General features: G+C 42.4%; 1 protein-coding gene across 2 annotated transcripts in view; it reads right to left on the reverse strand.

Moving 5' to 3' along the window:
* NSF (N-ethylmaleimide sensitive factor, vesicle fusing ATPase) overlaps positions 1-14483 on the reverse strand; it is a 147812-nt gene continuing 133329 nt past the window's right edge. Inside the window, exons 18-22 of one of the 2 annotated variants that reach the window (XM_045985641.1) lie at positions 6841-6975; positions 5637-5750; positions 2114-2169; positions 1855-1954; positions 1-1660 (exon numbers count right to left, since the gene is read on the reverse strand). In XM_045985641.1, the coding sequence (XP_045841597.1) occupies positions 1658-1660; positions 1855-1954; positions 2114-2169; positions 5637-5750; positions 6841-6975 (408 nt within the window). In that variant the 3' untranslated portion in view covers positions 1-1657. The remainder of the gene's footprint in view (positions 1661-1854; positions 1955-2113; positions 2170-5636; positions 5751-6840; positions 6976-14483) is intronic. The other variant, XM_045985642.1, reaches the window with a different exon arrangement.

Consider the following 14483-nt stretch of genomic DNA (forward strand, 5'->3'; position numbering starts at 1 on the left):
TTTTCGAGTATAGGTACTCTTTATTGCATTCCTTCATTTGCATGAAACAATATATTTATATTTTTCAATATAGTTTTGGACAAAACACAAAGACATAAAGATCATTTAACGAGAGCCATAAGTTAATACAATGTGTGTGGCTTTCCTGGGAGGAGAAAAGAGGCAAGCACAACAGATCAGGGGACCCGGGGTACTGGCCATCAGGGATCACAGAATTACACAATACAAAATGTACTTTTTAAAAAGCCACAAAATAAGCTAGGGCTGAAAACCCAAAATGAAGTAGCTATGACACAGAAGTCAACCAAAAATATACAGATGGCGGGATCTGGAGATAATCTGCCTTCTACCATGGGCACAAATGACAGCTACACCCAAGTGCCACTGTGGCCACAAGCCTCACGGACGGCAAGAGGCACCTTCAGGTGGCTGCTGACTGCTCGTCCCTGCATTCGAAGCCATGGTGGGGAGGCAGTGGTGCGCTTCCTAAGTCTCCTCACCGATATGATGACCTGACCCATTCCTTCTGACTCAGTTACCAGACAAACCACTGGTGTTCCTTCCCCTTGGAAGGAGCGTGTGGAGGGGACAGGAAGTGTGTTAAACATACTGGAATGGATGTTAAAAGTCTCAGGGTGAGGGCTCGAAAATGGTTTCTTCTGGAGAATAGTGTTTTATTTCAACGCTAGATAGCATAGAGGGTTTAAAATTAAGGAAGAATAAATTCTAAGTCATTAAGCTGAGGAAAAAGAAAAATGGTGATACTAGTAATACGCCTCTAATATTGTATTTTCCCATTTAGACTTGGACACTAATTAGTGCTGAGAGGTTTATAAATGACTTTATTTTAATGACTCCTTTCCGTTCAGGGGCGTAGGCTTTTTCCATACAGGTCTTTCCCAAGTCGTTAACAACAGCTACCACGTGGTCATGGCGGCCACATCTCTTGCCACGGAGCACATGAGTTAACACTGAGGGGATGCCACGGCCAACACAGTGGCATTCGGACTTTCTATTAAGAAAGATCTCCTGGCTACAGCTTGGGAACATCTCTGAAAATGACTGCGAACCACATCTTAGAAATCCAAAGCCCTGTTTCTTGAGGCAAAAGTAACCAACCAGTCTTCTGGGAGAACCTTTAACCAAATACCCAAGTAGCTTTAGTGTTAGTACAGGCGAGCTGTAAGATTATCCCTCTGAACCCATACCTCTAAGTCACTGCTCCTGGTTTACATTTAGAAAGTCTTCCTTCTATAACAGGCCAGGTGCTGTCCTACAACATCATTACATTTACTGAGAGGTCTGGGGTGGAGATGGTGGTAGGGAGCTTGAAATGTGTAGCGCTCCCAAGTGCAGAGACTCTCCCACACTTCAGGACCGGGGAAGAAGAAATCATCCTAGCTTGCACAGAGAGGGAAGCATAGCGTTCTAGAGCAAATGTGTACCTTCCACAAAACGGACTGAGTAAGCACAAGGAAGGGAGTTTTATTGCACTCATCATGCAGAGTGAGCACATGTCGAAGGCAGGGAACATTTCACTTTGTCTAGGATCTTGAGCAAGCTGAGTGAAGGTCCCAGGCCGTCTTCACTCTTCACCTTGGTCACGTCCCTTGGTCACTGTGCGTGTTCAAAGAGTCCATTTTCAAAGTCCAGGGGGCTACTGAAAAAGAAACACCCGAAACAGAAAAAGCAGGTGAGGGTGTGCAAAAAACCCATTTATCACAAAATCACTAAAAGCTCCTTAATGGGTTTTCTACATTTTTTTTTACTATGCATTTGCTATTAGATAACATTTCACAAAAGAAAACCGTCGTAGCCCCATGCATTTAAAAGCAGGTTCCAATAAATATGTACCATCGAGTTTTTTCCTGCATTGCGACAAGGAAGTTTCGCGAAGCAGGACAAGGAGAGCAAACCAACAGTACAACCAACTTCCTTGCTTGGTCTCTCAGACCTACAACACAGTGAAGAAGGCTAATAAATGGAAACAAAGTTGTCCAAGAGAGGTTGAGAATTCAAATGTTTATGCACTGTAAAGCAACGCTTAGAACAGGCACCAGGACTGAGTAGAGTGCTAAGTCTGGCGGACGGCCCTAATGTTGTGTGTACTTACGCTCCTTCTTCTCTTAAGAGGGCCAAGAATTTTCTCACACGGTATTCAGGATCCATCTAAATACATCAGCAGAAATAAAGAACATGGGTTAATGGTACCGTCTAATAACTATGCGCTTCATGTCAAGGAAATGCTTGGTTTCATACATCCACTGGTGCCCTGCTGAGTCACAGAAATATGTTACCTGCTCCCTGACCAGTATTCTGATACACAGCGAAGCAGATTACGTCATTCGGGAGTGAACAGGATTTCCTGGCACAGAGAATTACTGTGCACGAGGTTGCAAGCGACCCAGCTGGTCATTCCCAGGCACCTCAGCCGAGCGCCCCCTTAGCTGGCGCTGTGTGAGGAGGAAGCAAGTCGGAGGGGACATGTGTGAGGCCAGATGACGGCTGTTCACATGGGGCTGAAGGGCATCCAAGTCCCAGGATTCATCCAACACATGAAAGTGAGACCAAACTTAAACCAACTGAGGTTGAGTAAATGACTAAAACAGTAGCTTATTAACTTTTCACGATCGACACATTAGCTTTTCTTAGCCTTGGTCTTCCATGCAGTTTCTTCTTTGCAATTAATGAAAAAAATGGTTCTGAAAGTAAAAAAAAAAAATGAAGAGTGGGGTGACTCCCCTAACATGGTTGCTGGATTACCCGGGTCTCCTGCGGCAGAAAAACATCATGATAGCGGAGCCTGGCTGGCTCAGGCTGAGGAGCATGTGACTCTTGATCTTATGGGTTTGAGCCCCAAGTTGGGGGTAGAGATGACTTAAAAATAAAATCTTTTAGGAGAAGATAGGGGAATTTTGGTGCAGGGAGCCAAGTTCAGGATATTATTAATTTTCTCTATTCATTTTCCTTTTATATTCATGCTTATACTAATTTATTTAATTATATTTTGTTCTCATTGGTCCACCAGAGATGTGAAGTTATCTTAAAAATGATCATTAAACACATATTTAATTCCTCAAGATGAATTTTTATGGTAAGAAACATACCTAACTTTTAAAAAATGTTCCAGGGCAGGAGTCTGTTTCCCAAGAGGGAACTCCCTGCCCTCCAGGGAGAGCTTTCAAACGTCGGTGCAGCTGTGGGGAAACGTGCAACTAGACCCCCCCAACCACATTTTTTTTTTTTTTTTTTTTAAGATTTCTTCTCTTCTATTCCAGAAAAACATCGAACAGAAGTTTCAAATGTAGCAAAGTTAAGAGGTCAGACTACAAAGGACTAAGAAAAAGTGTGAACAGCTAACGAAACATTTTCCCTCTTTGGGAATAGAATTACATATGAATCAATTGTCAAGTTCTTTAAAAAAAAAATGGAACTGGCTGGAACTCAGCTGTAGTCAGTGCTTGCAGGTCTTTGCCCATTAAATATATTTAATATGTGTGAGCAACGACTTACTGACTTGCCTGTAGCTATGGAATTAAAAGTCAAGAGAAAGGGAGGAAAAAAGTAATCTAGATAAATGACTTTATTCCCTCAGGTGACATCCAGTCAGAGCAGATCCTCAGCACTGTGCAAGTTTTAACAGAATCGTGTATCGTGAACAGAGAGGTAACATGACTTATATTCTGCTCAACTTCATGCCTCTCCACTGAGGCTTGGTCTCTCTCAGGCAGATCTGAAGAGAATTCACTCAGCTGCACGAAATCCATTTGACAAGAAGGGGTTCAAACTCAGAGGCCTATGAAGTGTCAGTCGCTGAAGATGAGGCCTCAGTGCCCCACTCTCGCTTTCTGCCCCACATACACAAGAGGCACTGAGGTGATCGCTGACCCGCAGGCATCAAAGGAAGAAGGGGTAGGGGCTGGAGTGAAAAGCCCACATAGTTTCTCCTAGGCAATTATTGAAAAAAAAAAATTATGCTGAAACCAAAAAATGAAGAGTAGAGTTGACTGTCTTGACAGATTTATCTTTTCCCAAGCAAAGAGCTAAGACATCTGTATATGCACCTTTACCAAGGATAATCTTAAGCCAAGTGATTAGTTTGTAACTTCAATTTACCACTCGTTGTGGAAAATAACTAAATTTCAATCCGCTGAATGTTCCATACATTCAACTCTAGGTTTCTGAAAGCCACAATTCTGTTTCAAAATAAGTGTACCAGCAAAGATGAAAAAGCATTCACTTCGCGTTCTCCGTTTGTTATTGGTCCAAGAGCCTGTTTCCGGTGTAACCATGGAAGTGAAACTTCACTTCTGCCATGCTCCGCTCACAGGGCCAAGAGGGCAGGCCTGAGCAGTGACACACAATGCCAACGGTGCGGCCAGTCTGTCCACCAGTGAACTGGGATGGACCCAGGTGACTACAGTTCCCTGAGTACCCGACTGTGTGTCCGGCTCTGTTCCAGGGACTATGGATTCAAACAGTGAGTAAAAGCCAAGGTCCCTGAAGTCACAGACCTTGGCAGGAATACATTTATTATCTAGCCAGTGTGCCAGATAAGGATAGGAAGACCCAGGACGGACACGTGGAGGGGTGGAGTTCCCAAAAGAGGAAAGGTAAGTTGCCAGGAGACATGAAAAAGTCCCAGAGAAATTTCACCTGCCTTTGCCCAGGCGCTGGCCTAGGGCTCAGTCTTCTTTGTGATCCTGGATGCTTTAACCCTACAGTAGTTTGCATGAAATTTCGAGGAGCCCAGCCAGAGGAAAATACAGACACCCAAAGTCTACTCTGTATAATTCAATTAGCTTGTCCCTTAAAACAGTCTCCCAGGCCCCTTTTGGTGAAAGGCACAGTAGCTTCCAGACCTCTGATAAATGATGCCATCTTCCTTCCATCGATAATTGGCTGTGACCGTGGAAAACCCACTGACCACTGGTGGGACACTCAGTACTCTCATCTCTAAAATGGGGGTGGGCAGTGATGACAGGAGAGCAATTGCCACTTTGAAGCCCTTTCTAGTTCTAAGATCTAATGATTCCCTAATTAAAATGGAAAGTAACTTTATAATCTTTTCTTCCATTTGTGAATTTTAAGAAGTTAGAAAAGTATTAATAAGTTATTGTTTGGTCTTAGAAGCAGGCCACTAATAGCAACTTGAGTACAGAAATAAGAGAATTATAACAAACTAATTAAAGCCTTAGCAAAAGGGGAGCCTGGGTGGCTCAGTCATTAAGCATCTGCCTTCGGCTCAGGTCATGAGCCCACTGTCCTGGGATCCAGCCCCATATTAAGCTCCGCATTGGGCTTCCTGCTCGGAGGGAAGCCTGCTTCTCTCTCTCCCACTCCCCCTGCTTGTGTTCCCTCTCTTGCTGTGTCTCTCTCTGTCAAATAAATAAATAAAACCTTAAAAAAGCAAAACCAAAAAGCAACACCTTAGCAAAGGAGGGGCACCTGGCTGGCTCGGTCAGTGGACCAGGTGACTCTTGATCTTGGGGTCATGGGTTTGAGCCCCACATTGGGTATGGAGATTACTTAAAATAAAATCTTTAAAGCAAAACCTTAGCAAAAGACATATAAAAACCTCTTGGTGCGTCACGAAGATCCCGTGTCTGCATCCTGGGGAGAACGCAGCATCTTACCTGGAGCGACATCTCGATCAACATCAGCAGCTTCTTGATGCCTATCCAGACCTTCTTCCCTTTGACTTGCTGCGAGATCGTGGTGCGCTCCTTATCTTTGAAGTTGCCCAAAAGCTACAAAAGCAATAAAAAGGACAAAAGCACTTTTGTAGGAGTGCATCAACAACGGGAGTTAATGCTCGCATTTATCCTTGAAAGAACAGTGCAGTAACAACTACCTGACTGGTTCACATTGACAGGATTGTCTCCTATTTTAAAATCCAACCTGACCTTCTTCACCCCCATTAGGTACAATTAACGAATGTGAAAACGGGTATCCTAAATCCTGTTTTCCTAGAGACCTCCATTATAATTCAGAGATACGTTTGCTGGGGGCAGGGAGAAAAAAAAGCTTCAAACCCGCTAATAAGCATCAGTTAAAAATTTTCACATGTGTCAAAGCAGAGACTATATTTAAATCTTACTCGACCTCAGACCAAGGGCTGCTCACATAGGTAATCTGGAGATATTTATCATAGAGATGATTTCTATTTTGTTGGAGTATGCTCCAACTGCATGGGTCTTGAGAATTTTAAGAAGCTTTTACCACTGCTGAACAAATCACTACACACGACATCTTTTCCAGATCTCCCCAAGTCACCTGTGTACATTGATATTAATCAAAAGTTTAATGAAGGTTACATTTTTAATAATTTAAACTCTGTCATCCTCAAAAACTTTAAGTAAACATTTCCATACTATGAACTTGTTAATAAAGCAGTCCCTTTCAACTTCTATAGTTTTGAAGTCTCTAAGGTTTTAATCACTGCGCCAATTTATTAAGTGCAAGTAAATGAGTGGAAAGCTATTGCAAATGACCAAGTTTTCCACATATTGATGACTCTACCACTCTATCCTCCCCTTCTCCCATTCCGAGTTTCTGGCTCATGTAATCTGCATGCATCTCTCCTGGTGGGCACAGAGTAATTCATTCCTGGAAGGCTGGGAGCTGCCTACACCAAGGAATGGGAGATTCATTCACTTTCAATGACATTCATCTCTTCCTTGAAGTCCTGAAATGACTGAAGGTATATCCCAGGTGCCCTGTTCCAGGTTAGCACAGAAACCAGGCACCGGGGGCAATGTCCTCCACACCTCCTTAGCATTATTCCCAACCTCACTCCTTTCTAACAGACACTTTTTAGATCCGTTGACTCATTTTCACCTCCAGAGCCTCCAACAGCTGCTCTCCTGTGGCAATGTTGGGCACGTGGATGGTGGTGCTGAAAGCATTGAGCATCTCCATCTCCTGAAGGACATCTTTGCGGCTAGTGGTCCCGATGATAAGAAGCTTGCGGCCCTGATCACAGGGAGAAAATGTGTTAAAATGCAGGGTAAGACTGGTTAGGAAACTAGAGTAAGCCTGAACAAGATCCATTTATTTAACTGCAGAAATGCAGGTGGTTAGGCCAAAAAAATGAAATTCAGTTTTTCCTCGTGAAAATCTAAAGGAAAGTAGCAAGCACAGGATTCAGAAAGGCAACAGCTTCTTCTTGTCATTCACGTCGATAAAATAATGAATGAGTAAGACAGGGAGGCATACATGCCAAATAAAAAGATACTGAAATATATGGTGTAATCCATTTCTGACGGCCAACATGGCGTACGTATGGTGGGGACTGAAAAAGGGAAATGAATGAACTGGAAGTCTGTATCACCCACTTAGCAAAGATTTATAATGCTTTTAAGAAGGAGAAGGATGGAGGTTCCTGGAGGGGAAGGCATAGTCAGTTAAGCGTCTGATCTTGGTTTGGGCTCAGGTTCTGATCTCAGGGTCATGAGATGGATAGAGTCCCTGCATCAGGCTCTGCACTCAGCATGGAGTCTGCTTGAGCTTCTCTCTCTGTCTGCCCCTCCCGCTCACACACTCTCTCTCTAAAATAAAAAAAAAATTTTCAAGGAGAAGGTTAACAATAATTGTTTACATTTATTCAATACTTATCTGTAAAAGGCAGGGTGCCAAGTGCTTTACATAACTGTGTCATTTAATATTTTAAAATTTCAGTTTTATTTTTAACCCCAAAGCATACCAAAAATGTTTAAAACCTATAGCAGGCCTACGCCATCATTCCTGATTCCCTCTCTCCAAAGGCAATCATTTTAAGCTCTTAAGCTTTTCTTCTTGTATTTACCTCCTTTTCTTTAAATAAAAGGTTATACCACTATTTTTAGATCTTTGTTTTAAGCTTTAAATTTTATTGACCACCTATTATTGAAGATGGGGATTTAATATTACTTTTTCACAACCCCCTGCCCTGTGCTCCTTTTCTTGTCCTTCCCTTCCAATGTGGTTATGTCATAGTCTTTGAATAAAGCTACATTCAGTATTTATCATGATTATATATATGATTGACAGCTAAGCCATGTAATATACTATTACATTTCCTTTCCTAGGAAGTATTTTGTATCTATTAGACTTGGTAACTGCCATTTTCTCCCTCTGCTTAGTTGACCAAGTGCCTATTACAAGTTCATCCCCAAACAAACACAACCATGAATATCCTTCTAATACATTCAAACTTGTCAGGGAATTTTAAAGTTTATCTGTTTGTTTAAGACATCCCCCTCCTGGAGCCCTCTATTCTCAGAGAGACTGGATGGATTGCTGCTGCACAGCTGCAGTTCTAGAACTTTCTTCTCTTCTGTCAGATCCCCTACATCCTGGTCTGTCTGCATTCATCCCCTTTTCCACGGTGCACCTACTTCAATAACTTCCTGAGAGAGGGTGCACAGGAGGTAAAAATGCAAAGACTTTGAACGTCTGGAAATGCTTTTATTCCACCATTTATACCGTCCACTCTATACCTGAAAGTTCAGCTAGGCACAGAGAACAAGGCTAAAAATAATTTTCCCTCCAGAATTTTGAAGGCATTACTCTATTGTCTTTTCATTTTCAGTGGTGCTGGCTAGAAGACGGATTTTATTCTGATATTGTCTCTCTCTCTCTCTTTTTTTTTTTTAAATTTTAAAGGACCTTCTCCTTACCTTTATATTCTATGATTTTAAAATCACACACCTTGAGGCAAGTCTTTGCTCAGTCTGCTGGTGCTAGATGGTTCCTTTCTAACTTGAAAAATGATTCAGTTTTAGGAAATAGCTTAGATTATTTCTTTGATATTTCTTTTCATTCATTTTCTGTTCTGCTTTTGTTTTTGGGGGGTTTTTATACCCCTCTACCCTCTCACCCCCAAACCTCCTTTAGTTGCATACTGGTCTACTAAGACTAAGTTTCTACTTTTTTTTCCTTTTTTTTTTTTTTTTTGTTCCTGGTTTTTACCTTTCTCTTTCAAATACTTTTTGGGTTAGTATCAACATTATCTTCCAACCTTTATATTAAGTTCTTTCTATAATATATTTTCATTTCTAAGAGCTCTTTCTTGTTTCTTGAATTTTTTTTTTTTTTTACTATGTCTTATTGTATTTAATGGGTATGATACCTTATTTTAGATTTGTGTGACTATTACAGATTTTGTAATATTTTCTTCTGTTTTCTGCTTTGTCTTGTCTCCCCGGAGTCCCTTTTTTCCTATTTGTTCACTGGAGCTTTCCCTCGAGGATCTGGTGATTGCTGGATGACTATTCAGATTTAAGAGCTAAACTAGTGACTAGAAGCTCTTAGTCTGAGGGCTTCACTACAGGATGATCAGATAAGACTTGGCTGATGATTGGGGGTCCTTCAAAGGTCAGGTTGTGTACATTTTTCCTAGGAAAGAATCTTCCAATCTTCTTCCTGAAGGCTATAAAGCCTAGTTTCCGGCATACTGGGAGTAGATGGGGGAAGGGATCTGGGTCTCCCACCATTCAATATGGAGACTCCCATTTGCTATTTGCAGAATGGCATCTCTTGAGATCAATGTCTCATTTCATGTTCATATAATCCTGAGAATTAAGTACTTGTATTCTCTCTGCTTTACTGATGGAGCTATTGAATCTCACAGATACAAGTAATTTGTTGAAGGTCAAATAACTAATATATGATGGATCCAGGAATGGAAGCCAGATCCAGAATCCAAAACTGTATACTGCTGTTTTTTTTTTTTAATTTTTTTTATTTAAAAACTTTTTTTTTTTAAGATTTTATTTATTTATTTGACAGAGAGAGATCACAAGTAGGCAGAGAGGCAGGCAGAGAGAGAGAGAGAGAGAGAGAGAGGGAAGCAGGCTCCCTGCTGAGCAGAGAGCCCGATGCGGGACTCGATCCCAGGACCCTGAGATTATGACCTGAGCCGAAGGCAGCGGCTTAACCCACTGAGCCACCCAGGTGCCCCTATACTGCTGTTCTTGATGAAGAAAAACACATCTTAAAAAACCTTTACTTGGAAAATAGAAAAGGAATGCATTTTAAACTATGTCACTAGATTTATGGTACACACTTACTCCAAAGATAAGCCTTTAATACAATCATTAAACCTATTCATGGACCTTAGAAACTCAGGATATTAAAATGAGAAAATAGGGGTGCCTGGGTGGCTCAGTCAGTTAAATATCTGCCTTCACCTCAGGTCATGATCCCAGGGTCCTGGGAAGGAGCCTGTTTCTCCTTCTCCCCACTACTCACGCTCTCTTACCATCTCTCTTCCAAATAAATGAACAAATAAAATCTTAAAAAAAAAAAAGAAAATCAATGAAAAAATAAATTATTATGTGAAAATTAAAATAAACGCAGGAAAAGATATTAAGAAATTGACGATCGGATGCCAAAACAGTTTCAGTTTGGGTTTTGTAAACATTATACCACTATCAGTAAGGCAGATCGTGCGTTCTCAGTCTTATTCACTGGTTTTGTCCACCTACTGTGCCAATAATGGAAAATGAACCAACACAAACAAAGGCATATCAGAGAAGCAAAGTCAAGCCCTTCTGGCACAGTTAGAGACTGGCATACAGATGACTACGCAAAGACCATGGGACAGTATTCCTGTGAAGTATACAGACTGAAGGATAATCATTATTATCATTCAAGAACTCAACTAGCTAAAAATCAAACACATTATCAGCAGCCCTTTATCAAGCTCCTAGACGAACCTGGAACAGACCCTGTAAACAGAGAGAGACAGCTACAAAAGAGGTAAGGAGGATACATTACGGGCAAGTGGGGGGTATTAAGCACAGGCCGTCATGGTAGAGGGAGGGAACATGGGGCAGAGAAACATCTGTTCTTTCTCTGGAAGCGAGTCTTAAGGAACGAGTGGGTTGACTAGAAAGATGAAGGGGAAGGATAGTCCAAGCCAGAAGGAGCAGAAATACATAAGTCTGAGGGCAAAATAAGGAAAACAAAAACTGGGGAGTCGGGGTAATTATACACACAAAGACATACACATTTCTACTATCACAGAAGAGTAGTACTTTAACACTCAACGCTAAATTCCATCTCTAACCTTGGGAACACAACCCTGAAGGCTAACACATGCTAAGGGCCGCCACACAGGCTAGTACATCCTCACTACAATGAAAGGCAACTGTCATCTCTCCTTTTCCTAAGGTTTTTAATGTTCTATAGCCCAACACTCAAACTCCCTCATCTTGTCTCCTCTCCAGGAGGGCCACACATTGGTCCGAGAAGAAAGGCCTTAAGGAAGAAGCTTCTTACTCACTCCAGAAAGCAGGAATTGCCATTTTCCAAGTGAAACTTTCTCTTACGTTTAACCATGACTATGCTCTTTGGAGTGTTGAAAGACTGGGAAACGTACAGCAACTTATAATGGAAACACTAATTTATGTTTTGCTCTACTCCTTGTTTAACAAGACTGCAAACACTGCAGAGAGGTCACGACCCAGGCAAGTTCAGGCCTTGACTTGTAAAGCTCATCTTTACGAAAACACCGAAAATCATTACCAAATAATTACATTGTGCTGGGTCATTTTGTCTATTAATTAGTGGTAATGCTCATGAGGAAGCTTTATCATGAAAAAACAACTCTGAGTGTGTTAATGTGGTAAATCATACTGGAGAACATTCTGGATGAAAAGTTGCCAGCAGCACGTAATAGGAAAGCTGGCTTTAAAAAATAAAAGTAGAGTTCAACCCAAGAGGGGAAATCCTCTAGTCTTAAGCCTACAGCATGGAAATATGCCCCTTGATGGAAAGGAAAAAAGTAGAATGATAACTTATTTGAAGGAGAAAAAAAAATTGTTCCCAGCATACTCTTTACTGAGATTTGCTAGTTCCTGATATAATAAAGAAATGGGCCTAAATAAAATGATTATCTGCCAATCGGATTATGATAAACATTGTTCCAAGGTTAAATAAGTATTAGTTAACTAATTCTCGGTGCCATAAGAAGCAACTCAGGTGAAAACATTTCCATGAAAAAGGCAGGGCTCAGTCAGGTGTTGATCCTTCAAAAAAACACTTCTTTACATGATGAAGAATGAACAAAGTACTAAGCAGTATCTAAGCCTTTTGCCACACAAAGGACTAACCAGATAATCCACACCCTTTCATAGGTCCTGCCCATTGATTGGCCCCAATAAACTGATTTGTAACAAAAGTTCATGTGGAAGAAAGCTTTTTTTTCTTAAATAAAAATGCCACCAATATAATACTGCAGTGGAATGGAAGGGCTGATTTTAACCTGTGAACAAAAGTGAAGTCAGTTATGCAGTAAAAGAAAGGCCATTCTTTCCATATCATTCAATGCTGGGCAAGTGTAATACACCCTCGGTAAGAAGAATTAACCGGGAACAATCGGGAACCCTGAAATGGATTAAGAAGTGAGTTTAAAAGTGCAACTCAAAACTGCTGAGTGCCGGGACCTTAAACTTTATTTTCTGATTGTTAAGAGTCTGAGGGTTTTTTGAGAGAGAAGATTTTCAGAATGTTAAGAATTTATAAACCCAGTAAGTAAAAGACGAGTCAGTCAGATCATTAACAAGAATTTATTCTGTTCAGGTATTTATGGAATTATGAGATTTGGTTTGTGCCCTCAAAGTGATTACAATTTAGCTGGGAAGAGCAAATGCACATTCAGGGACCAGTACCAAGTAACACATCCGCAAACACAGATTTATAATGGCCGAGGGGACGGAGCATAAGGGGACAGTTTCCTTGGAGTCGGAGCATCTAGGAAGATTGCTGTCGTACCGGGGACTCACGGATACAGAGGAGGTCCTGGAGAAGGGACGGGTCTCTTAATGCTACTAAATCCTATGTGGGTGGTGGAGGCAGCTGAACCAGAGAGTTCAAGGCTGAAAACGAAGGCTTTTTAGAGAGGGGAGTGGGCAGCCACTGAAAGGAAGAGTCAGAATGCTTAACTAAGGAAGGAGATTTGCTATAAAAAGCCACAGGAAACTAAAGAAGGTTCTTGAGGAGGCAGAAGAGTGAGGAAGAGAAAGAGGATCCTGGCAGCTCTGGGCAGGACAGTCTAGGGGTCGGTGGACAGCGACATGCCAGCTCTCCAAGTCAGCACACCCAGGAAGGATCTTCACCTCCCTCGCACCCCCCTACCCCATCCCCAGAGACCTCACACACAGGATGTCCTTTTGAAGGCAAGCCCAGGGCTGGCAGACGGCAAGGGAGGAGCGACAAGTCTCCGGATGGATTGGTGGGTTGGTACAGGAGCAAAAGGACTGGCTCTGTCGCTCATAGCAGTGTGGTTTGGGGTAGATTATTTCACTTCTGAGTACCTGTCTCCTCTTCGATCATAAAAATGGGATAAAAATCCTACCCACCTGTCAGAGTAGAGTGCTGTTGGGGGCGGAGAAGGCTGGCGAAGGGCAGTCATTGAGAGGAGGCGAGAATGAAAGGAGGTTTGAGCTTGAATGAAGGGTCTTGAAGGGAACCTGACAGAGCATCCTCTGTGTAGGAGGTCAGGACTCCCTAACGTGAGGTGAGGTCACGGTTAGGTTGGGTGGGCAAGCAGTGGGGTGTCTGCAAATCTCTCTCCTCCCAGCCCAGAGTCCCAATAGCCAATGATGCACAGGGAGGGCCTTCTGCCAAGATTCACTCTCAGGGGGAGAGCAGAGGCCCAGTCTTCAGTTGACTAGGGTTCCAGTGAGGCCCACATGAGGTCTGAACTAAAGATCCACCATCGCCTTTAGGAGTCAGGGCAGGGGGCGAGAGTGAGTGGCCTCAGCCAGAGGCTTCTGAGGGAGAGACCAGTTCCGGGCAGGGGTGTGAAGAAGCATTCCCAGTAAGCAGGGCTTTACTCCCCCACTTACCTAGCCTCAGTCACACAATGGGAAGAATTTCACATATGTTTACTTTGTTTGTATTATTCAACACAGAGACGTTAAAAAAAAAAAAAAAACCTACCCACCGCAGTTCTTACACAGCTTTCTGGCTGCCCTTAACTGCAAGTCTGAATCTTGTTCCTCGGCTCCCTGAGGGTACGGAGCCCTGTTTTATTCATCCTGGCCCTGGTGGCTGTTAGCGCAGCATCCCCAGTCACAGAAGCCACTCCTGCGCTCCCTCCACCTAGAATGCTCTTCCCTTATAAGACCGCATGATTCTCTCCCTGACGTCAAGGCATTGCTTGACCGTCACCCCTTCTGCGAGGCTCACACAGCCCCCCATGCTCCACCATGTAGAACTGCAGACTCCCCTTCTTCCGTTCCCTTCATCCTGCTCTCTTCCCCCCAGGATGGATCACCTTTTAACATGAGAAATACCTCACTCATTTATTGTCTTCACTTATGCATTGTATTTATTGCTGGTCTTCCTTCAGGAGGACAGAATTTTTGTCTGTTTGCATCTACTGATATGTTGGGGGTTAGAGTACATTTGCGTTGAATGAATGAATCGTGAAACAGTAATCTCACTGTAGACTTTGGGGATGCAGATCACTCCTTCCTCGTTATATTCCCTGT

Source organism: Meles meles, chromosome 18, assembly GCF_922984935.1.
Source record: "Meles meles chromosome 18, mMelMel3.1 paternal haplotype, whole genome shotgun sequence".
Taxonomy (NCBI): domain Eukaryota; kingdom Metazoa; phylum Chordata; class Mammalia; order Carnivora; family Mustelidae; genus Meles; species Meles meles.